This window comes from Doryrhamphus excisus, linkage group LG10, assembly GCF_037039965.1.
Source record: "Doryrhamphus excisus strain RoL-2023G ecotype Guam linkage group LG10, RoL_Dexc_Guam_v1.1, whole genome shotgun sequence".
NCBI classification, from domain to species: Eukaryota; Metazoa; Chordata; class Actinopteri; order Syngnathiformes; family Syngnathidae; genus Doryrhamphus; species Doryrhamphus excisus.
The window spans coordinates 226,639-252,374 of record NC_136366.1 but is presented as its reverse complement, the minus strand read 5'-3'; the positions used below and the strand labels follow the sequence as shown (position 1 = coordinate 252,374).

Below are 25,736 nucleotides of genomic sequence, written 5' to 3'. Positions count from 1 at the left end.
TCAGTGTGTTACTGCATATGAAAAATGAGTCACCCACAAACTCATAATAAAGATGATGAAAGAATTCCCTGAGCGGAATCTGTCTATAGTGTCCCAACTCTAAAAGAAGCACAATGCATCCGTCAACAATGTGTGGCTGCTTCGTTTGGGCGCTCGACTCGTCTGCTCTGCGTACTACGTGACCATACGGAACGTCGTTTAGTGATCACTTTGGTCAACACCAAATTGTAGGAATGCAGGTTCCACGCCAGGAAACATCCCGGCTTCGGAACCGCCAACGTTTGAAGACACGTTTGGCGCTGGCCCTTTAAACATGCTAATTAATCCCAGCTTCAATGGCGGTCCGTGCAGAGACAACACCAAGACCAGCACCCCCGACCCCCGACCCCCGTGGGCCTCCCTTTCAGCATCGCCAGCGCCACTGATTTAGGAGACATCCTCGTTTGGAATTCCAAGGAAAGGCAGAGACACACTCACTGTTCACTCGGATCTTTCATTCCCATGGATTCACCGTAACCGTGGTTACAATGTGCCACACTCCATCTCAACTTGACTGCTGCCACTTTCACCCCACTTGATGAAGGTTCCTTTTGTCCCAGTGGAATATTCTTCCTACGGAAGTGCTAGCGAGAAGATAGCGTGTGTGGATAGTTCCACAGCCCACATTCATACAGGAAAGTTGGAGGGAATCCAAACATCCCAAGGGCGGGAGATGCGGCAGAGACCTTTTAGGATATCACTCATGATGATAAGATATACGTGATGTACGTGATATACCTGCTGTAGTATGTTATATACGTGATATACGTGATATACGTGATATACCTGATATACCTGATATATGTGATATATGTGATATACGTGATATACCTGATGTATGTGATATACGTGATATACCTGATATATGTGATATACATGATATATGTGATATACGTGATATACATGATGTATGTGATATATGTGATATACCTGATATACCTGATGTATGTGATGTATGTGATATACATGATGTATGTGATGTACATGATATACGTGATATACGTGATATACGTGATATACGTGATGATAAGCTCCCTAACTAACATCAAACGTTGTCTCCTGCCCAACATGGTGACGTCATCTCCCAAGCCAGCCACCACAGGCCCCTTGTTTGCCATCAGCTACGTCCTCCACATCCTCAGACGAACCCACAGGTGAAGTGTTGACTCCAGCATAGAAGGGATGATGAAAGGAGACAAGATGGCAGCTTGCAACGTTCCCTTTGCAGTATAAACAACCAGGAGCAAAGATCAACCTGGCCTTTTTAGGAAGAGAGGCCTCACAAGAGATCCATCTGTTCTGGCTCAGGACAAGACAAAATCAGCTCAGGAACATCTGGGGGCACGTTTGCATCCGATCTGTGCTGGAGATTTCTATCATATGAATGAATTATCCAGCAGGTCTGGGCCTTGCAGGAACCCATCCATCCATTTCCTATACTGCTTATCCTCACTAGAGTTGGGGGGGGGGGGGGTGCTGGAGCCTATCCCAGCCGTCTTTGGGCACTTTTTACACGTCTTATGCTTTGTGGATGTTTTTTCACACCCTTTTTTAAAAGATGAATCGATGAAGTACGAGCAGGAAAACTCAACCAAATTCCTAGGATGAAGTATTCCAGCCAAAAAGCTTTTCCCTAAAAGGCTCCCATCAACCGTAACCACGACTGACATGGAACGCCGCTTCCTGCTCACAGACCGAGACGTCTGGCTCAGCTGTAGGGATGCTCTGACCTTGACCCTCGCCACGTAGGGGGTCTGTTTGTCCCTGATAAGAGGCGTGCCCAGATGGACCTGTCACCACATGCCACCCGGGAATGCGGCACCAGACCGCAAGATCAAACCCTCCTCCCCTTCCCATGTAGGGCCTTTGCTCCTCCAGGCCAGACCTCCATACTTCAGTCGACATGATGAAGCGCCACAGTAGGAGTGCACGAGTGCTGCTGGCACGCACGAGCGCCAACATGAATTCCGATACGCTGTGACATTGTCAAGCAGATTTCCAACCCACCAAAGTCCAACATTAAGGAGACGGAGGGGCCAGGGAGGGGCCAGGGAGGGGCCAGGGAGGGGCCAGGTAGGGGCCACCATAATGGAGCTATGTTAACAGAGAACGGTCCCCAAGAGAAGGGGTGTTACGTAACGCCCTTTGACTTCTGCTTAGTCATGACGGCATGACGGTGAGACGCCATCCAGCAGCGAGCGCCCATCCCACCAAACAGCTCCAAACATGGCTCGAAAAGGCCGCAGCGGAGCAGCAGCTTATCCCCATAACTGAGACCCCCCCCCCTCCTCTGCACTCTCCCAGCTCTCTTCCATAAACAGCTTCCATCCTGGACAGCAGCCGGGATTCTACACATTCCTGGTGGAAGCTATTTGAGGTTCATTTAAACAAGTGCAGCATAAAAGGAAATGTATGGAAGTCACACACGGCGGCCATTAGGGGTCTTACAGGAGGATTACTCTTCATGTTGATAATGGAGGGAGATTAGAGTGGCTGGTTGGACGCCACCTCAACCACGTCTTTGGAAACCTCACCAGATGAAACCTCACCAGATGAAACCTCACCAGATGAATCCTCACCAGATGAATCCTCACCAGATGAAACCTCACCAGATGAAACCTCACCAGATGAAACCTCACCAGATGAAACCTCACCAGATGAAACCTCACCAGATGAATCCTCACCAGATGAATCCTCACCAGATGAAACCTCACCAGATGAAACCTCACCAGATGAAACCTCACCGGATGAATCCTCACCGGATGAAACCTCACTGGATGAAACCTCACCGGATGAAACCTCACCAGATGAAACCTCACCAGATGAAACCTCACCAGATGAAACCTCACCAGATGAAACCTCACCAGATGAAACCTCACCAGATGAAACCTCACCAGATGAAACCTCACCAGATGAAACCTCACCAGATGAAACCTCACCAGATGAAACCTCACCAGATGAAACCTCACCAGATGAAACCTCACAGCAACACCAGAAGCAGCAGCTTTAACGAGGGATGATGTTCAGGTGTCCTCATGTTTGCAGGACAGATGAGCCACCCTAACCCTAACCACCCTTTTGGGATGGGATCATGTGATCATGGCCAACATGCCAGGGTTGACTTTCCTGGCATGTTGGCACATGTGAAGGTTCTGGCCGCATTGGAATAAAGGGCAGTAACAAACATGGTTTCCAAAGCCTGGCTTTTAACCCTAACCCTAAGCCTAAACCTAGTCCTAAACCTAAGCCTAAGCCTAACCCTAAACCTAAGCCTAAGCCTAAACCTAAGCCTAAACCTAAGCCTAAGCCGGCTTGTCCAGACAGTGGACTAAGAACGTCAGTGAGCTGACAGTACCCAGGTCCGTACTTATTTTCAGAAGGACCTTCAGGCTAGACTCCCTGCTGACATCACGGATAGAACCCATAGACCCAGAACCCATAGACTCAAGTCAAAATTCAAGACATCATTATTATTCTTCATGGAAGGGCTGCACAGTGGACGAGTGGTTAGTCAGGAGATCGGGCAGACATGGGTTCGAATCTCTGTGTGGCGTTTGTATGTTCTCCTGGTCGTACGTGGGCTTTCCCCGGGTGCTCCGGTTTCTCCCATTGGTGACTCCAAACTGTCCACAGGAACGGACGTGAGCGTTAATGGTTGTTTATACGTCGCTTGCCATTGGCTGGCGACCAGTCTGCCTCTCGCCCAAAGACAGCTGGGGTAGGCTCCAGCATACTGACGATATTTATAGGAACCTATTCTACTACTGTTGCATATTCCCAGTGTACTTACAAGGGGACTCTCATAGTCCTGTTGGACAATGTTCAAAACCCTCGTCTATCACGGTCTGATAAGTGAATTTCCCCCATTTATAAATAGAATATTGGCATAGTTAGGAGCATTAAAAACCTGTGTGGCATTACTCCATGATTCCATGATTCCATGATTCCAGTCCACTCCAACGGTCACCTGTACACTCGTGTCACCCAACAGAGTCAGCCATCTAAACCAGGAGCTCGTGGTGGTGTAGTGGTTAGCGTTGGGGACTTTGGAGGAGATTCCTTGGGTTTGAATCTCCATGGTATTCGTCAGGAAGGGCACCTGGAATACAATGATCCGCTGTGGCAACTCCGTAATCAGGAAAAAGCCGAAAGAAACAAAGAAGCAGATAATAAAAAGACTTCAGTCAGTGGATGCAGTAAATACTTTGTAGTATTTTGGAGTAATGTGTCCTTAAACATAAACATAGGATCAATCTGAGAGTTAGCCTGACCCTTGAAACCAAAGGTTGAAAACGCCATCAATGTCTGATTTGGTTATTGATATATTAGCTAGTGCTAGCTAGCGCTAACGTGTTCCATGAGCCAGGAAGTGCATGGCGATTGTCCGGCCGCCAAACGGAGATTGAATGGAATATTGAAGCAATGCTGGGAATCTTGTTTGATGGCATCACTCGTTAACAAGCTCAGCTGTGCTCACATTCCTTGCGGCTTGGCTCATGGGGGGGGGGGGGGGGGGGGGGGGGGGGCACTAGACATTAGGCGACCGGCAATGACAACCCCAATATTTGTCTGATGAGATGTCTCATCTGGGCTGGATGTTTTGACGGACGTGTGGAGTGGAAGCTGTGAGCGTGCTGCCAAATATAACTCCTGGACCGATGTGTCACTCAGACCCCAGACCCCAGGCCCCAGACCCCAGACCCCCCCATCATAGAGTCATAGGACATGGCGGCTAAACGTGAATATGAACAGCAATGTGATAATCCAGCAATTTTAGGTCGTATGAAATTATCCTCGTGGGAAAGGAGCCGTCAGCGGGACTCCACTGGGTCTCCGTCCGTCTATTTCAGGAAAGCTTCCCGAGTCCGACTTATCTCGTCCCGTGGAGACAAACACGCAACTCAATCAATATCAATCCCGACTGCTTCAGCGGTGACATGTGCCCCCCCCATTCCAAAAAGATGCTGGCTTCAATGGCCACTCTAATTGTCCATAGGTATGAATGTGGGGGTGGGGTGGGGGGTGGGGGGGGGATGGTTGTTTGTCTATATGTGCCTTGTATTGGCTGGCCACCAGTCCAGGGTGGATAGGTCAGCTGGGATAGGCTCCAGCACGCCCATCTTGGTCAGAGTGGCAACGCTCAGCCATTCCTGGTATTCCTTTGGCAGACGGCAGAGATGGCACGCCACGCTTTTGGGGAACCATGGACATCCAGCTGCAAAGCGGCCATGAAGAGCCCAGCCCGATGAAGGAAGCATCCAGTTGTCATTGTTTGAGTTTTATTCATCTGCAGCGCATCACTTCCACTTGACCACCGCGCTTTGGATGGTGATGATCACATGCTCATGCTTCTTCTAGAGCTGCAGTGACAGCTGCTGACGAGGAACAGAGCAGGGCAGATGGGTCGGGGGTGGGGGGGTGGGGGGGTGGGGGTGTAATTCCATCATCAAAGTATAAATTGTATTTTGGCTAGCATGTTTCCATATGTCTCTGATGGGATGGGCTTCTTTACACGACAAGCATCACACTTCACTCGCCACTTCACTCGCCACTTCACCCAGAGGAGACGGGGGCGGGGGAGGTGGTTGCTTAGTAACCTGTTAACATTAACATGCAATAAAAACAAACGTCTATCTTATTCAAGAAGCTTTGACGACTGAACGAACAGATTTAGTGCAAGGAATGCAAATGTGCTGATCATGCAAAATTTGGAGGGCCTGCATTTGCAAATTGGAAAAGCAACGTTGCTCTGTTCCTCAACAATGTTTACATCCACTCAGAGCAGATTACACGGCCCCCCCATTTAGCATATTGCAACCATAACAGAGACCAACGGCGATCCAAATCTCCACTAACCTCCCTCATCTTGCAACCAATGCACCGCCCAAATGGTACACGGTGGATAAATCTTTGACGCCGACTTTGGAGATTCAAATTTAGCTGCAATTACGCCTCCAAAACCAGGCGAGGGGAGGTGGAAGTGGGTGGTGTCGAGTGACTCTTGAAAAGCCTCATTAATATTCATAACTGTGCTGGGTTCACACCAAGCGGTCCTGTGCTAATCCTTTTTGTCATGCTGAAATCTTTCTTCCAAATACACAAACGTGCTGCCATGGGACACATTGTATGGAGCGGCATACGTCAGCAGAGTGGGCCCACTAAACGCCCCACGGCTGAGCCAGTGGCTAGCAAACATGCAAAGTGACAACCTTCCCTGCGTGTGTAAACACTCACGGCTGCTTTCATGTCAGGCTGCGCTTTTTCAGCCTCCCGTCAATCCAACACAAAGCTGAACATCCTGCCATCCGCTTGGCGGCCAACTGGTGCTGCTCATATGCATCATGTATGTCACCCTCTGTAGCGGTGCTTTTAGGGGACACGGGAACAGCTGATCCAAACCTTGTTCTTTCCAAGTAAACACAGCAGAGATACGTCACTGATCCTGTCCAACCAGGTCATTAGAAGAACAAGCCTTTATTTGTTCCCCTAAAGCAGGGGAAGGCAACCTTTTGGAGAAAAATATCCTTATCCTCAGCAGGGTCGCGGGGTGCTGGAGCCTATCCCAGCTGTCTTGTGGCGAGAGGCGGGGCCCACCCTGGATTATAGACCAACAACCACCCCCCCACATTCCTACCTAATTTAACACCTAGAATTGTAACAGGCCACGTGGAGCCATTTTGTCTTATTTTAGCTTCTTCACTTTACATACAAAAATGTCCTCTGGGTTCATCTCTCAAATATGAATATGTTTAACTTCGTCACCCCGAGTTTTGCATTTTTTCCTCATATGCTGTGGAGCAAACTACTAACTGTTTGTGTTTGGTTCATATTGATTTGGTCCATCTTGGGCCTAACCAATGACTCCATGCATCGCAGCAACAAGATTCAGATTAATTGATTAAGAAAATAATCATTAGTTGCTGCCCTAATTGAATTTCACAGGTTTTTCCTGAATAACACACCAACACTGTACATGAATACAATACTTACAGTATGAACTATGAATGCATAATGATGCTCATACCAATACCAATACCGACAACTTCCTGCTTCTCAAAACCAATGAGGATTAACTTATTCATATTTTTTTCCATTTAGATTTAACTCTAGTTTGTGCATGCCTGGAAGTTAGAATGCCTCAAAGAATGTTGGCTAAGTGTAGATTTGTCCTTCCCAAATATCATGACATTACTACGATGGACAAAACAACGGGTTAGTAAACGGGGTTTACTAGTTGACTGAACTGATGTCTTCAACAATAGCAAAGGGCGGGTCATCCAGCTCCATCATTGTACTTTTCAAACGCCATGGTGCTAGGAACAAGCCCCGGGCATGGCAGCGATGCTGGCATTTCAGGTGGCTGTGATGAAGTTTGATGTTTTGGTTTTTTGACCTCATTGTGGAATGCTTGCAGAGCATTTGGTGAAATCGACCCCTTAATACAAACTCCTTGCTTACTTTGGAGACCACCTCTTTGACACCATTTGCAATCAAGCAAAAGACAGCAAAAAACCAAAATGAAATATCCCTTTTCTTGCGCCACTGACCCAGGCTGTGTGGACACAGATCCCCATGCACTTTGCTGTCTATCAGAGCCTCCCCTTCCGGGACCTGCTGTGCCATAGTCCCGGTCATTGGCGTAATGACCGACAGAAAGAATTGGAATCATTTCAACAGTTGAAGACTTCCAGCCATTCCAAAATAGCATTCTTAATCCCCGTCAAACTCGGAAGGCACAGACACTCCCACACGTGTATTGAACACGCTAAACACAGGAACCATCAGTAATACATACTACATACATACTACATAAATACTACATACATACTACATACATACACACCACGGAGAAAGGTGCTTTGTTGTCTTCTCATTTTGGCAGCGCATCGGACACACAAGCACCTGTACCCAATCTTTTGGTCCTTGAGCAGACGTGGCAAGTTGGCTTCCATCTGTCCCTACACGCATTTGATTATTTATTTCTTTGACTTGAATATTTTATCAAGCTCGTACGGAGTCACATTACACACATCTCTTGGACGGAAGGAGCAAATCCAGTCATCGGAGAATAGCGTGAATGGGAGTGAGGGAAGTGTGACATTCCGGCTCATGAAAACCAATCAATATCCGACCAACAGCAACTCTAGTGTACACATTTCATGAGGAGTAGTTGCGGTTTTTCAACACAAATGCGCCGTGAGACAGTTGTCACATGGCATCTTCTCTTCTGTTTGTTTTGGTAGAGTTAAACATTTGTGCTGCCTGTGTCAATAAGAGCATGGAGCACTTCATCATGAACACATCATCATACTACTGACCTTACGTACCGCGCTACTCAGGTGATGCTTGCATTGGGAGATCACAATAAAGGTCAAATAGTGTTGACCTCACATGACATGACAAATACAGCCTAATGTGGGCGGATATGTACATGTTGAGACGGATAGATCCATATTCGTAGATTAATCCACAATAATCAGCCAATGACACCGATTCCATCAACTATTTGGTGCATCAGAGAATGCTCCTGATTTGAATCTCCAAGCACCATCATGTCGTCTCATGTGGCCATGAAATGGCTCAGATGGCAGCAATGTTACCCAATACCCGTCAAATGAAGGCAAATAGCACTAAAAGGACAAGGTGCAATCTGTTTCTGTAATCTGCAATAAAAGTCATATGGACATATGGACTGGGCATGCCGCACTGTTCCACTGTTCCACTGTTCCACTGTCCAACTGTTCCACCAGGAGCATATCTCTGCTGCAGCAACTGTCCCGACAGCAGAAAGCTGCCGTGGGATACAAAATAAAACCCAAGTGGATCACACAAAAAGCTTCGGTAGGAAGAAATCTGCTCCATTGCCATTTAACGATTAAATGGTGCTGCCGCGGAATCAGCGACAGTCCAGTAAAGTCCTAAAATGAATATTATCAATAGAATATTCATGAATCCTGTTCTTACCTGTGTTTGCTGGTGGTAATCCAGTGTTGTGATGCTCATGGGCTCCCTTCCCGGTGCTCGGATGGTTTCTGCCAACCAGCGTCCTGCCAGTCGTCACACACACGCACACGCACACGCTCACACGAGCACAAACATGCACGCAAAAAAACCAAAAACTCTTTCCTGTCAAGTTGCCGCGTGGACCTGTCAGCAAGACAGCTGCCTTTCACAGTAAAAGCCCGCATATATTTATTTTCACAATATCAGTGAGGAAGTAAGGTAATATAATACAGCTTCATTCACAAATACATATGCGTATATGTAACACAATACGTTAAGACTGTGTTCTGTAGTGCAGATGCCGTTTGTAAAAACTTTCATTTGAAATTTCCTGCCGGAAGTGCAAGGTGGCTAAACTTCCTGTATCTGTACGTATTGCAGTGAAACTGGTGAAACCGTGGAAAAGAAAGTCCTGTGTTGGTGTAAATGATCAACAGCGGGTCATATAAGGTTCTGATTGAAGGCTTGAATGCTTAATTACAACATCTTAACACCAAAGACCATACTTCGTCTGGGCCATGTACAAAAAGTGACTATGGCGCCATCATCTGGTCAAACGTATTTTTCGCACTATAAAAACGCCCTCTTCTCTCTTCTCTTTTATTTGGACTTCACTGTGCCCGAGTATGAAATTCAAACGTGTGATCTAAAGTAAAATGGGGGTCAAAAAGGCTAGCATGGGGCAACTCAAAATGACAACTATTGTATAAAATAAATATCATAATTCTCAGACACCTAACATTATGTCACATTATGTCACATTGTACTCTTCTTTTGGCAAGCGGTGCATTACTTAAATCAATGACAGCATAATTGTCTAATTGGCTGTCTTTGTGCTTTTTTTGCATCTCTCCAACTCATGCATCTCACATGGCGTGAACCAGACAGGGAGACCGAGCCTCACATCACCGCAGTCGTCGTGGGACCGGAGGAGCAGAGTTTGTGTGTCTGTGAGGAGGTCTCTGAGGAGGAGCACGAGGGCAGGGTATGTAGCGCTCATGCAACATGCTATCCGGGAGCCTGGAAGAAACAGCAACACTACTGAATGAATACATGGTACTTGGTGTGTAGTGCAGGCGTGTCCCAACTTTATTCCACTGAGGGCCGCATATTGAATAGCCCAAAGATGCGGGCGCCATTTTGGACACAAATAAATTGGAGCCTAAATTGGAGCTCGGTAGCTTATGCTATATGCTACAGCCTGTGCATTAGAGTTGTGCAATGTGAAGTTTTATTTCATGTCTCCAGGGCTCTAATAATGGCAAAAACTATTATTATAGATAATAAAAAGCTCTTCCATGCTCTAATTTCCTTTTTATTTTTTACCGTGCATATGTGACTCACATGTTGACTCACCGTTGTGGATTGCGTGGAGGAATTCTGGGCGGTATTAGGGGAGGAACATCAGAAGGTCGTGGAGGTCGTGGTAGAGGTGGGAGGTTGTCTAAAGAGTCCTTGGACAAAACAAAATAATGTATGATGTCATTTACTCTACAGAGATACAGTAAATTCATTTGAAAAAGTAACATTTTTATGACAGGACTTGAATTGATGGGTCAGTAGCCAATGCAGAAAGGACGCCACCAAGATGGATGACGTATCTGATGGTCACATGTGGTCCATTTAAGTTTGAACGAATGAGAATAGTGGTGATGAAGGTGAAGGTGACGACACCAGACTGATCAGGATTCTTCCCGGCTGTATCAGGCTCACCTCGTAATCGGGCTCTGTCCCGCTGCTGTAGCTGAGGTTGCTGTGAGTGCTGAGTCTGTTGCTCTCAGTGCCTGACGTAAAGGAGTAACACATTTACTTGAACGCACATTTGATCTCCCAACAGCTACATACCATAACCCGCACACAAATCTTTCTCCATCTTCCAGATTTTGCACCTTTTCCATGGAATTCCCGCTCCTGATCCAAATGGTCTGTTTAATACACTCCACCCCCGGCACTCCTCTAGGTACGCCCACTCCGCTGTGATTGGTCAAACTACAGAGGATTCTGGATAGGAGGTCCGTATTTACTGAGCGCAGGCAATCTGCAGCCCAAATAAGGAAGTCTGGATGGCCTTGATGTCAGTAGAACTTGGTGTTGGAAAATAAATGTAAAGCCGAGCGTGCAGAACCGTGGAAAAAGCATAATAGGCCCCCTTTAATGACCCACCACACTTCCGTATTGCTGCAATCATTCTGCTAAAAGTATGGAGGGCTGTGTTCATGTCATGAATTTTCAGGTGAACCTGAAAATGATCCTTTTTTCAGCTGGGATAGGCTCCAGCATACCTGAAGCTGCCCTAGTGAGGATAAGCGGTATAGAAGGATGGATGGATGGACTCACTGGATGTGCTAGATGTACTTCCTGTCTTCCAGCCGCCTCGTTGGATGAACTGGTTTGAGTGTGAAGAAGATGGCGGCACCAACCTGGGGGCGCTGTCATATACTCCACACTCATATGTCACAGTGGATCCCCAAAAGGTGTTTCTCTGCAGTGGAGCACTAATCTCATAGTCTGTTAGGAGAGACACCGCGTCAAACCTTGAATGCGTGGTATGATATCACCCCCCCATAAAGACACAAGGTACATTTACCAAGCTCCCTTCCTCTCTCATTGTGACGTCTGTTGATGCTCTGCCTTAATCTTCTCAGGTTATCCTGGAGGGAAAAAAAGGCCATCAGTGCGGTAGATTTATTGACTGATCACTAATTAGAAGTCCTATTTCCACCTGCTGGTAGCGTACTGAGCTGGCCCTGCTCTCGTGGTCCAACTGCCAAGATCTGAAAGCTTGAACAGCTTCATCCACGGTGATCTCCCCCACTTTGACCCTCTCCTGTAACGTGATGAGCTGCCTCTGTCCGGGTGTCTTCATCCCAGCAAATGCATCATATACGGCTGTAGGGGGGTCTACAGCGGGCTGAGCTGCAGTTATGGAAAGGCACGTTTATTCCCATGTTCCGCTGAGCTAAACTCGCTCTATGCAGCAAATCACATGTCGTACAATCAAACGAATCAAGAAACACAAATAGGCATGTTCAGATGTTCAGTGGAACCTCCAAAGTGGAATGCACCCGAAGATGTCCACATAAATCCGCACACCAAAGGTCTACAAATACAACATTTGCTGCAATCTTGTGAGACTTCAGCTCAGTGAGTCTAAAGCTGATCTTGGCCAAGTCTGGGCTTGCCTCTCTCTAAAATCATACGGATCTCGCTAAATTGTATGAGCCATAGGAATCTGAAAAAATAAATTGGAGGTCAACAGGCGTCCTACAACAGATTGCATTCCGCCTTAGAAGTTCCATTGTACTCAGTCGGTTTACCTTCCTGATAGAGTTCCAGGATTTGGCTTTGGGAATCAACTTTATCTGAAAATACTGTCAAAAAGACAGTTAGTGGTCTCATCCGGGTGTAAAACGTATATCATGTAAATCTCGTACCTCTTGAAATAAATGTTTCCGGCTTTTCAGGCTCAGGCTCAATTTCAGGTCTCGGGATTGGCGCAGGAGGACGACACAGGACCGCTGCGTTGATGCGACTATTTTCATCCACGGTATCGTAGATATCTTCGCTTTTGTACGGGTCAAACTCTATGTCAGTTTCATCCAGGTCCTTCTGGTCATTGTTTTCCATCTGCTCATGTTTAGGTTTCCACCCTTCATCCCGAAGTTCTCTCTTTGCATGTTTTGCTGCAAGTTCAAAATAGACATCCATGTGTTATACGGTATATACATTTGTTTTTTTAACGAAGAACGTTGCTTTTAAAGTTGCTCACCTTGAAAAAATTTCCTCAGCATAGCCTCCTCTGGGTTTTCTACCACTGCACTCATGACTTCATCTACGAACAAAGCAGCAATATTCTCACCATGCAGATTTATTTATGCGGACAAAATATGATAAAAATGAACAATAATTACATAGGTCATCTGCACACTCAGGGTTTATGCCCAGCATTGACACGTACATGTCACTAGGACAACCCGAGTACCGAGCAGTGGACATCTCCTCATAGTCCTCCGTGATGTCTTCAGAGTGAGACTTGAGCATGTCTGCTGTCTGCTCCATTTGTAAGGAAACAAGACACGGTCACGGGTACGCATGCACCCACAACACCCGTCATACTTGGTCATAGTACTTACTACTAATTCATCAATAAACTGTCTGAGCTCCGAGAAGCCGCTCTTCTCTGCCAGTGTGTTTGGGTAGTCCCCGTTCTTGTTCATCACGCTGTAAGCCTGCAGAGCTCCAGGAATGTGAAGAAGGAAGCTTGTCAGCTTCTTCAGGCCGTACTTTGCAGCAAAGTGGAGCAGCGTGGGAAGTTCCTCATCACGCTTATCTGAAGGACGCAGGATTTGTAATAGATCACCAATCACAGCGGTGCAAATTAAATAGACCGCCACTGGAAACACTGCAGAAAGAGGCGCCCAATCTGGAAGATCTAGACAGCTTTCTGGGTTACGGTGTGTAGCTGCTCTGTAGCGCAAAGAGCTAATAAGTCCCCATTGACACGGCATGAAGTCATCAAGTCAGCCATGGCATGTCCGACGTGATCCTCCCTATCCTGTGTGGAAGTGGTAAGTTTGGAAAAAAAATATTCAAGGCTGGTTAGCTTGTGGCTGCACAGTAGGGAGTGGTTAGCGCACCGGCCACATAGCTAAGAGAGCCAGGTTCGATTCCCCTCTTGGACATTTCGGACCAATTAAGTGCTATAAATGAAGGACGACTGTATTCACTTGGTGCATTATCACCGCCATTAGTACTACTGTATAAGTTAGTGCAAGAACGCAATTGATTTTTGATGAGTATGGATTTGGGAAGTCTGGTTCAAGTTCTACATTCTAACGAACATTGTTGTGTTGTCCAGCTCAGTGAATGCATAATAACAGCGGCAGATCCTCCTTTATTCAGGGGGAACTAGATTAGCCAAAATTGGTACACTGCACTCACATGCTGCCATATTGCGCTCCTCTATCTGTCCGATTCCAAACATTTGAAGGCCAGATGCCGGCATCTTGGATTTTAATGAGCCGGTTAAAATATTGTCTAAAGACTCGGTGGAATTGGACATCACATTGAAAGCCTGAAAGCAAAAATGAAACCAAAACGTAAGTCAAGTCAAGTCCAGCAGCACTAAGATTGACTGAAGAAGACGAACCTGACAGAGGAAATTCAAAGGATCGGCAGCCTTTTCCAGACACCGACTGACTTGCCCCATGTTGGTATAGTATGTGATGGACTTTAAGCTTATGCATGATTGGTCAGCCCACAAAGCGAGTGACACCACCCCTGCAGGCATCTCTAGGAGGGAAAACACAATACAGGGTTTCTATGGATTTTGGATTTCAAAATTCCACACTTTTTCCCGACGCTCTCCAGACTCGTCAATCATTTAGAACTGCAACGTACAGTAACATCGATTCATCAATGAGTATTTGATTATCCATTCAATCGACAACTATTTTGGAATTAAACAAATGGTTGTTTGATTGAAAAAGTAACTACACTGATTCTCATTTCCTTAGTCATCCATGGAAGCAGACCTACACACATCACCTTTGACTTTGGGAAACTGGGATCTTTTCTGATATGTCATGGACCAAATGGACGAACGTTTTGTGTTCATATTGATTTGGCCCATGTTGAGTTTATATTTTTGTTGAGTATAAATGTTATTTTCTTTCCTGAGCTGCCATTTTCCATATTGTTTCCAGATCAAATACCATGCTTTCCATACTTTCCATTCTTGCGTAGGAGCCCTGACACAATGAAGTCATACCAAAACTATGGTTATTATTATTTGTTCTTGAGTATTTTGCATGAAGAACTGACAATTGCCATGAAAACAGGCCGCCTGATGTTGAGCTCCTTCTGACTGAAGGTACGAACCAGGTGCCTTCACACGTATGGTGTACTCGTTCACAACAATGCCTGGAACTCTTTTAGTTGCATCCTTTTCGGCGGTAAACTCCACTTCCGGTGCTGTGAGGTCATCCATTTTGTGAGTGAAGATGATGAAAATGCTTTCCTCCACCTTAACATCAAACATGACAGGATCAGTACGACACAGAAGCTAAGTCCATGGCGTGCCTTTCTAACGTTTCCTTTAGTCTGATGATGTAATGACCACACGCTTACCCCACACAGGACTTGGCTGGGTTGGACGGCGAGGCAGGCCACGTGCGAGTGTGGGCTCATTTCCTCAGTTGCTGAAACGCCCAAGGTCACATGGTTGTCACCCTTCAACTTGGCTTCCTGACGGTCTGTCGGCATCTCTTCCTGTGGGTCCTCTGAGGCTGTATCTTCATTTGAGGCTCTTGGTGTGGAGTGGAGTTGATCTAAGGCTGCACATTCGTTCACATTTTCAGTCTGGAGCCTACCTTTGGGAAACAAAAAAAGTCTTATTTATTAGTCTTAAATGGCGTATTTGTATTTCCTAACTAGGAGAATATTACATTTGTAAATAAGGAATCCTATATGGTGGAAATTGACTGATCAGGTTCGCGTCTGGAACCACTTAAGATAAATGAGGATATTCATGTTAAGGTCATAATAGAAAAAAACAAAGAAACAAAAAGCGGCCTAGTAGTTATTCTGGCGGCTGGCATTCATCAAAATGCAGTTTCTGCAAGACTCAACAGCAAAAGCTACGGAAGCCCCTTTCTAACTATACTTTACTGTCATTACACTTCCCTGTCAGTCTGAAGTGAACTCCTGAAATACATTTAAATTAGGATGATATTAATCATATTATTAATTATGAGGCACCTGCAAACAAACTTTAGCATAAAGCTGACTTACTGTTGGCGATGGTCTCCAGAATGGTGGAGACATACACAGCAGGCTCGTCCTCAGTGTCCAATTTCCTCCAAGTGGACCAGCCTTCAAAGCCAAGCATGAGTACATCATCTTCCGATACGCCACACAGCAGCACCACCACTCTGTCCGACGGCTGGAGAAGCCCGTGGAGGGCTCCCTGCAGCTCCGGCTCACATAGGATGTCTAGGAATGCTCCGGTGAGGAGAAGCACGATGCACTTGCAGCTGTGGAAACTTTCAAAGTTGTATCCGTGGAGCTTATCGGCAGGTCCGACGGAATAGAGCAAGATGGAGTTTTTCTGGAATTTCTTGGACAACATCAAGATGTTCTGCAAATATGATGCCCATTCCCGTGCATCGGCTGTGTGCAGAATTAGTAGCTCTTGAGTTGACGGGGACGCAGGACTGGCTATAAAAAATACATTGGAGTTATTTTATTGCGTCTGGAGCTTTTTTGCTCATTTTTATTCATTTATTTTTTTAACCAATATTTCCACTTTCTTCTTGTACATTTTTCCTCTTAATTTTTTTGTCTTCATTCTCATAATACTTTGACTTTATTATCTAAACATTTACCCAACCAAATTTCCTAAAATTTCAACATTATGCTATTTTTAAAATCTTTATATTATGACTTTATTCTCCCAACATTTTGTCTTTACCGCCATAAAATTACTGTTCTTTTGTTTCGGCTTTCATGTGGGATGCAAATGGCTCCCGAGCCACACTTTGGACACCCACGCAACTACACAAACAAGTTATGTGAACCACTACACCACCACCGGCATCTTAAGCATCTTGAAGTAAATCTTTATTTGTAGAGGCCACATATGTTGACAGATGAGATTAGGCTGAGGGCTGAGCTTGTGACTTGCAATTCTCTGCAGTGTTTTCCTCAGAGAAAGCAACTCTTGTTTACTTTCCTGTGTAGTGTATGCTCATTCCTTTTATTGACTCAAATTCTTAAGCGTTACTCAGTAAAGTGAATCCAGTATTGGATTCATGCAAAGACGCTCATGTGCAACAAGTTTAGCATCCCAGCATTTGGCTTGGTGACGCTTGAGTCTTCCTTGAGTCATTGAACCTCCAGCCAGCATAGCGCTGCACGTTGTTAGCCCAGTCAGGAGTCACCCACGGTAGTGGATCGGGGACTCAAGCCACTTGTCATCGGGCGCCTGCACAGAAACTCGCGTCTTCCCGAGTCTTCGTTCATTTTCTACCGCTTATCCTCGCTAGGGTATGCTGGAGCCTATCCCAGCTGGACTGGTGGCCAGCCGATCCCAGGGCACATATAGACAAACAAGCACTCCCACCCACATTCATACCTATGGACAATTTGGAGTGGCCGATCTTTTTGGAATGAAAGTGGAGTAAGTGTAAGAATATACAAAGTCCACATAGTATGAGGTTTGAACCCTGATCTTGTAGACCTCCTCCCATTTTGTATTCTAAAGACCTCCCTGATCTATAGCCAGACCATGTCCACATAATTAATCCCATTAATCCCATCAATCCTGGTAATCAGCACAAACATTATGCTAATGATGCAGGACAGAGGCCATATTATGTGCTATTTTCTGTGTCGAAGCTGCTCATGTTCATCACGGTAATGCTCTACAACATACCAGCTGTCTGGCTGTGGAACGTCAAGGTGAGTGGGCGTTGAGTGTGAATGTCCAAACTGTTAGCTATTTCAGCACCGAGCGTCCACAAGGAGTTGTACAAACATTACAGTGTCAACACCAGTCCGGGTCATTTTGTTTGACTCATTAAAGTGTTTAATCCCATCAAGTTCACCTCTGTGCTCGCGAACTGGGAAACAAACCTGACACCAGTAATCACCTTCATCACAGTTCCCACTGATGGCTGTGCTGAGTGACCGGATAGTAGAATTATTATTATTATTAGCATAGTTAATAGTCCGATATACTAGGCGCCATTGAGAGTTGGACTGCTAGGAGATGATTCAATAATGACATACAAATTTAGCCGTGGGATAATCAAATATGACACTAAGAAGGGATATCAATGTATAGCTAGAAAGGGAGCTGTAATTTACCTGATTCCCTACTAGAGATGAGTTCTTCCATAGTTGAGATGTCTTGAAGATGTGTCAAATCAGCCCACACAGAGCATCATTTGCAGAATCTGGTCCTTTATTTACCTTCCAAACGCTGAAGCTGCCCTCTCTTCAAACGACACCAAGTTAGCTTTCACCCGCTGCCGTCGTATCAATAGCAACATTCAGTTTCCTGATTTCAACCACTCACCCCCACTTCCTGAAAGAGATGAAGAAGTGAGAAAGCACGCCACAGTCGTGTCTAAATGTGCAACATGGCGGTGATGATGCTTGGCCTCGCCGTAAGTCACCCGGACAGCTGATTATTCACATTAATTGCACCAAAAGGAGCAGCCAAGACACACACAAGGAACACACATGCACAGTTTCACATGCACGGTACGTGACACCACTGTTATGCCGTATGGATACTACCTGCTGATTGCTGAATGGTTGTCTTTTTCCATTCAGGTATGCGCCCTGTCATTGCTTGGCAACCAGTCCAGTGTGTAGTCCCACATGGCCCAAAGTCAGCTGCCATAAGAGCCAATTGCCTGCAACCCTCAACCGCACATGTGGCACAAGTCTTGTTTATGTCTTGAATGGCTTCTTTGTTATTATTAGTATGTCCATTTTTTGGTAATATCAATATAAAGGTGACAATAGGGGTGCTATTTCATGTCTAGAGGGCTCTAATAATGTTAAAATGCTTTTTGAGGAGGTCATAAACAGCTCTTCTATGCTTTTACTATGAAAATATTCCATTAATAATCCTACTTTGCAGACGGTGAGTTCTGGAACCAATTGTTATTACTGTAAAGATAAACAACACAAACTCTGGCAAAGCATAAAACACAACTTTTAACAGGCTTTTGAAACATGATCACCTCTTTCAGGAACAAATACACCATGTAGTTTGAAATCAAATAGTTGAAAACCTCTTCTGGATGTGGAAGGACGTCTTGGGCTGGTAGACCTTGGACTAGGTTTCAAGCAGAAGGGCGCCAATGCCACAAGAGGGCAGCAGACAACCACGTTGACCAGCAACGGAAGTTCATCAGATGAACTGCCTTAGTTTAGTCAGTGTAAATCCCTCGGATGTGCAACGATCAGATGGGTGGATGGATTTATAACAAAACCAACGTGAGAACTAAAAGGGCTTCAAACAGATACAAAATACAATCAATTACTGGTCATATAATACACATATACAATAACATTATGTCTACAAATTTGTTTTTATAATTAACCCTTTTTCTTTATAATCATGCAAATAAACTTGCCACATTACATACATTTCCCTCAACACATTCATGATTAACATTAGCGGGTACAGCAAACTGTAAACTAAGACACTAGGAGACTGAAAGGAAAATAATACAAAACACATATACTGTACCTTAATGGTATGGTATACCACCTGTACCTTAATGGCTGTACAAATGCCTTAGGAGGGAATTATAGACATGATCCTGAACCTTTAGCCCCTATTAATTAGCCTTTGAGCTCTAAATAGCGTGGCAACAATGGAGCTTATTTTCTATTGGTGTAACGGCTAAACGTGCACGTGTGGAAACGACGATATTATGGGAAATAAGTTCCGCCTCATTAACTTATATGTGCCTAGGTAGGAACCAAAGACGGAAACAGGTAGGAACTTAAAGCTGACAGCATACACTGACTCAAAGGCAGTTACAGTCATCTTAGCCATTTACTCTGAATAATCAATTTTTATGTAAACAAATGCTGGAACAAATACATTTCTGTAGTCTTTTTTAAGCTTTTGATGGAATTGGTATGGTTTATTTGTTTCAGACATTAAGGAACATCAGAAAAGAAGTAGGAAGAAGCGGTTGTTGACACTTACAATATTTATATATTGTAGATAAACAGATGATGATGACGCAATATACTCAATGACCCCAATACTTAGTATAAATGAACATTTTAGTATTTACAGTATTTATCCAGTATTAACTCACTGCCATAAAATGATAAAAAGAAAGTTACATCATGTCTTTGCTACTTTGGTACAACCACGCTAAGCTAAGTGAAAAGCCCGAGTCTAAACAATGACAAAAGTGTTTGTACTGTAAGAGCTTTTTGAGGTGAAACACGTTTTTATTTGTGTCTTTTAGAGGGCTGCACTGCCGGACCATTTTCCAGACGTATCCAGTATCCATAGTTCATGCCAATGAACACACGGTCATCATGAATGATCGCAGCCAGACTTTGGCACTCGTAAAGGATTCTGTGGCAAAAAGCTAAAAAAGCTATTGGCCACGTCCAGCCACCAAAGCGCCACATTTCTTGTAAAAAGTCTTTACATAACTGAATACACTCGTCAGATCCAAGCCAAAACCAGATGTCGGCCGGTGGCCTCAACATTTATATCCCCGTCTAGTGTATTTTGGCATGCACCTGTATGTTTGCCATGCCCCCAATCAAAGTTTCCTAATACCGTAGTTACAGAAGACAGCTTATTCACTCGGCCGTGACATCAATTTACTTAGCTTTGCCTCTCTCCGGTTATACAATTAGTTTGGTTTCTACTTTGACCTTCTGCCACGGAGACCTTTCAGTGGCCGCAGCAAAAGTTCACTCCCTGGTGTTTGAAGCTGCCTGTGAAGAGCAGGGTGATCCATGACCCGTCTTTAAGAACAATTTCCTGTAGAAAACCAATCCCCTCATTTCTTCTAACCCTGCCATTAGCCACCATATGCATGACCGTCCCTTTACCTTTTCTTTGGTCTCTTTAAAACCACTATCTATTAGCTAGCTCAAGTCTAATCCCTGCGGCCTGAGTTTAATAACACAATAGTTGTGCTCCTATTTCTTAACCTTCTTATCCAACATCCTGGTTTTTACTGGCTGGAGTTTACTCTCGTTACTCTCGTTTGTCATCATGCAAATAAAATAAAATACAGCATTTTCACTTCCTTTTTGCATTGTGGTGCCAAACACCGGCTCACGTCTCGTTGTGACACAAACATTCATTGAAAGTCATACACCAGTGTTGGCAGCGCAACAAGCAAGGTGGGTGAAGTGCCTTGCCCGGGGACACGACAGTGCCCGAGTCGAGGAAGCCGGGATCAAACCGCCAACCTTCTGGTTTCTGGACGACCTGCTGTACCTCCCGCTGCCACTGCTGCCCAAGTAGTATTACAAGATGAAGTGGCATGTATCCACCAGGGAACATGTGTAAATATGTCAGACCATGGTAGCATTTAACCCTGTGAAGGATTATCAACACCTTGTGGTTGGTGTGTATGTGCTGTTATTGTTATTAAAGGGGACCTAGCATCCATCCGGACATTTCAACTTCAACAAGTGCAGTTTTGCAGCATCACTTGCATCAAGGAAGTTGTGATGATACGATCGAGGGTAGTGAACTCTTCCCTTCCCTCTCGTCAACACTGACTTTCAGCAAAGGCCATTTACTTTGTTCTGTTATCTTATTCTCTATTTTCATGCTTAGACCTAGAACATGGGGGATTTTTTTTAGTCGTCCTTCCAAAAATATGGAAAGACAAGTCATACGTCGTATTCTGGTCAGTAGATGTCAGTAATGACATAAAACATTGATGAGACGTGACTTTACCCTAACAGCGCACTAGTCAGCCATGGCCATTTTACTGCTTAGATAGCAGTGAAGAGCTCCAAAGGAAAAAAAGTTGGACATCCAATGTGCCCCCCCCTCGTTTACAGTAGCGTACTTCCCCATTGTGAGAAAGCTCCAGCTCATATTAGCGCTGCCTTGCTGTTTCGGGGGTCTACTCTTATAGCCAAGGACACTAGAAACAAAGGCCAATCTGAGGAAACAGAGTGCAATCTTGAAATGGAAAACTAAAATGGGGAGTGGGTCTCTAGTTCAAATGTTATTTGGACCATAGCTGGCCAAAAGAAAGGGATTGTGTTTGGTTTCTCATTGAAAGTCACCAGCAGCGCTCATTGTGATAAGAAAATAAGTCTAAAGTTACCTGATCTGGTATAATGCCCACCAATTACCACTCCATTGCACTTCATTACAGGGCTGTAATAGGGCCGGGGGTCGGGGCTCGGGGCTCGGGAAATTGAGTGGTCATTGATAATATGATAAAAACTGACGGTGAGAGTGCTCCTCCGACAAATTATTGAAATTTACAGTTGCTAGTGAAACACTATCACCTCATTTGGTAAGCAGCCGGCAGATCCTCCAACACAATGAGAGGCACACAGAGAGAAATTCTAAACTATCACGGAATAGTTTTAGTCCGATTTGTGCATGTTGTCTGTTTTAGGAAACTTCTCAGGTAACACGTAGCGCTCCTACAAGAGAGAAATACAGTATTGTTTTTATTCCCTGCACTCCTACTGCTGTTGCGTTGACACCGGGATGCTAATAGAATATGTCAAAATGTAAAAAAAACACAAATAAAGCACAAAATCTCCTCTTGTTTGCATTAAAGCGCTTTTGTTTGGAGGTCCCTTGAATAAATCAATCAAATAAACTGGCGTCAGACATACATTTTCTATCCATCCAGGTAATCAGATTGTGTTTACCTGGATGGGAACTATCCTAAAATGTTATTAAACTTGAAATGGAGTTTAGGTGTGGAATAACTAGGTGCAGAAAATGATGAGCAAACGGAAGGATAAGAATCCAATTACTATTAAGCAAGCAACGCGTTGACTGGTAAAGAGGAAAATAGCTTTGACATTTCCCATCTACGCCCCCCCCCCCACCCCGTCGCACAGCTCAGTTCAATTCTGGTGGACACGTGCTAGTCAAAGCTTGGGGTGATGTGGTACTGCACGATATGCTGAATGTGGTACGCTGGCTGGTACATTGAAACAATGCAGTGTCACTTTAAACAGGAACGATGTTGTATTATTGGAATCGAACATTTTGTGGATTTTATTGCATACTTAATTGTTGGGGTGTCACACTTGGGTCACAAGGCAAGGTGGGGCTGGGTCTGTGAAAACGAGACAAATCAGATTTGAACATTATTACAAGGTTGTGACTCACAGTGTCATCTTACAAAGAATGCAATAATCATCACACAGCAACTTAACACCCAAAAGGCAGCTCAGAATTATTAAGCCAAGTACCAATATGAGTTTAAAATGAAAAAAAACAACTATTTTAACTTATTCCCATAATGCTTTGTTCTCAGCAGTTCATTGGCCAAAGGCTGCCATAGGCGGGCCCCCAGGGGGAGCTCGTGAGCTCCAGAGGGAAAGGGATTTTGGCGTTCTTCGTAAGCTCGCCATTGGCTCCTGCTAAAGGAAGAGCTACCTTTCTTCACTGACTCACTCGCGAGCGGCACAGTATTTACACAAGTAGTAGTAGTAGTTTTGAAGTATCGGAACCATCCCCAGATCAGAACATGGTATATAACCTTAAATCTACCAATTCATATACCACCTTGCAAATAAAGCGTAAAAGTAACTGCAGACAATGTCGTTAAAAATGCGCCTTTTTCAGCACTCTTAATAATTCAGGCGAAGACCATCAAGTCTTTGCTGGATGGAGAGAGAAATATAATTTATGGACTATTTAGAAGACCGGTTAAGTTTATCTGAGCTATCTAAATAGGCAATATATTCAATGCATGGTTCATTGATCAAAAGTGTTGTGGAACAACTTATCCGGCCACCATCTTGAACTACTATTTAAAGACCATTTGCTTTCATCTGCAGTCTCCACTCAGCTGAAAAGCACTACAACAAGATAAGACAGTCAATTTGGATGTCAGCTCTGTAATCACGCTGGCCAGCAGATAAGTGCAACTCCTATTTATTTATATGGAAACCCCGTTCGTCTGGTTGAAGATAATAGTTTCATTTTCCAGACAAAGTTTGCCAGTTATCCCGATTGGGGAGCAAATGGGACATATTTCTGCTTCATTAGGATTCGCTGGCTTGACAAAGATGGATGCAGGTGATGAATTCACAATAGCGTAGGCAATACGAGGCGTTCCATCGAGGTTTTTAACTTGGCGCAAGAATTACTGACTGTGGTGAACGCAAAGGAATAGAGATTACGGCTACCTTCACATGCCCACCACTTCTTTTTGGCTCAGTGGCTCGTGGATGCGTTATGAAAACTCCAGATGAGATGAAATTGCTCATAAATGCTGTATATACTAGAGTAAAAAGGTAGTAGTACACCGATACCATTTCTGCTAATATTGTATGATATATTTTTATGGACGAATCAACAACTTTACTCTCCCTTCCAAACTCATCTAAACCGCTGACAACAAAAGTGAGAAGACCCTTAAGTGGAAATGTCCAAATTGGGCCCAATGAAGCATTTTCATTCCCGGGTGTCATCTCCACATCTCAGGTGTGATTGGGGACAGGTGTGTTCAAAATGCTGTTGTTGCTCCTGTGCTGGTCACTGCAGGTTCAACTTGCAATCATCGCAAAGAACTTGGAGGACGTGGACAAAAGAATCGTTGCTTTATATAAAAATACCACAAGGTGGTCTGCACGGCTGCCACTCAGAAGGAAGCCGCTCCTGGAGATGATGCACCAACACTTTGCAGAAAACAAGCGAGTGTTGCATCCTATGGTCTGACGAGACCAAGATAACGCGATTTACTTCAGATAGAGCCGAGTGTGGGGAGCCGTGCCTGCTGAGGCGTACAAAGACGCTACAGTCTTGTCTACAGTCAAGCATGGGGGTGTGAGTGCCACGGTCTGGGGCTGTGGGGGGGGGCTGCCGGGGCTGGGGAGCCACGGTTCACACAGGGCAGCATGTACCAGGACAACAAACACAAAGCATGGGCATCATACTTTGTTTTCGTTGTCACCATTCTCACAAATCTTCCTTAGGAAACCTCCAAGGCCAACATAGCCACCTCAAACACACCCCCAAAATGTCAAATGGCAAACTAGTACTAGTACTAGTACTAGTACTAGTACTATATTAGTACTAGTACTAGTACAAACTACTTGGCATGCGTTTGTCACCACTACATGTATGATGGTAGACACCAATAAATGGTGGCCACATCCAACCCACTTCCACTGTCCACATCCCAGGCGTGAGACAGTACAAAAGCCACCACTGGGATAGGCTCCAGCATACCTCTGCCACCCTAATGCGGATAAGTGGTATAAAAATGGATGCCTTCAGCCCCCTCTAGAAGTCCTTTCCATAAGCGAGGGGGTTGCACTGCCACTAAAAGGCACCAGAGGTCAGGGCTCCCCCACAAATGAGCCGCCAAGCTGTGACCCCCCCCCCCATGCCAGACATGAAGACCACTGCTTCACAGACATTGAATTGAAAGTTAGCTTCAAACATTATTGCATATGGAAAGGATTTGTAATTCCATTAGGATAAAAATGTAATGGCTTTGAAATGATTTTAAAGCCAAACACTTTTTGTGTCATGAAACGCTGATATTGGGGCAGAAGGAAGAAAGGCCTTTTTGGCATGACCTGTGTTACATGTACTGTATTTATACAATTTGTATTTGTGTTCAAATATGCGCTATCCAGCAAATAGCTTACAATGAACTTGTGTGTAAAGTTTTCTTGGCATTATTTCTGGTAATACATCAGTCATTTAAAAGCTGCCCTAAACAGTGAAACATCCATCATGTTAAGCTGTCACTCCATCAAAGCTTACGTCCAGGCGGCGTGCTGCGGGTGGAAGCTGATGTGCTGCCAACTGACCACTGAAGATGAACACACTGAAGGATGTGGCTTAGTGGAATTTACCACCTGATGGGTCACACCACTCTTGTTGGGAAGGGGCTTCTGCCAGCGCCAATGAAGATCATGTCTGCAATGCAGGGTCAAAATGTTGAGCCGATCAGTTCATATATAAA

At 44.8% G+C, this 25,736-nt stretch overlaps 2 protein-coding genes across 6 annotated transcripts in view; both read right to left on the bottom strand.

Annotated features, from left to right (window-relative positions):
• Positions 1-9,166, bottom strand: part of sorbs1 (sorbin and SH3 domain containing 1) — a 41,455-nt gene extending 32,289 nt beyond the window's left edge. For all 4 annotated transcript variants that reach the window (XM_078793802.1, XM_078793804.1, XM_078793805.1 and 1 more), the window contains exon 1: positions 9,004-9,166. In XM_078793802.1, the coding sequence (XP_078649928.1) occupies positions 9,004-9,042 (39 nt within the window). In that variant the 5' untranslated portion in view covers positions 9,043-9,166. The remainder of the gene's footprint in view (positions 1-9,003) is intronic.
• Positions 9,167-9,914: 748 nt separating this feature from the next.
• Positions 9,915-19,458, bottom strand: pik3ap1 (phosphoinositide-3-kinase adaptor protein 1). 2 transcript variants are annotated; one of them, XM_078793807.1, is made up of 20 exons: positions 19,310-19,458; positions 18,798-19,069; positions 18,346-18,464; positions 17,911-18,229; positions 15,835-16,260; positions 15,172-15,413; positions 14,923-15,067; positions 14,192-14,334; positions 13,984-14,116; positions 13,176-13,372; positions 12,954-13,092; positions 12,812-12,874; positions 12,477-12,725; positions 12,360-12,413; positions 11,765-11,958; positions 11,630-11,693; positions 11,380-11,550; positions 10,756-10,826; positions 10,399-10,496; positions 9,915-10,062 (listed from the first exon to the last, which is right to left on the bottom strand). In XM_078793807.1, the coding sequence occupies exons 4-20, from the start codon at positions 17,939-17,941 to the stop codon at positions 9,948-9,950; spliced, it is 2,535 nt and encodes an 844-aa protein (XP_078649933.1). In that variant the 5' UTR covers positions 17,942-18,229; positions 18,346-18,464; positions 18,798-19,069; positions 19,310-19,458; the 3' UTR covers positions 9,915-9,947. The 2 variants fall into 2 exon arrangements, with proteins under 2 accessions (XP_078649933.1, XP_078649934.1); XM_078793808.1 differs by having other exon boundaries at positions 12,954-13,074; positions 17,911-18,464.
• Between the last annotated feature and the right edge of the window lie 6,278 nt (positions 19,459-25,736).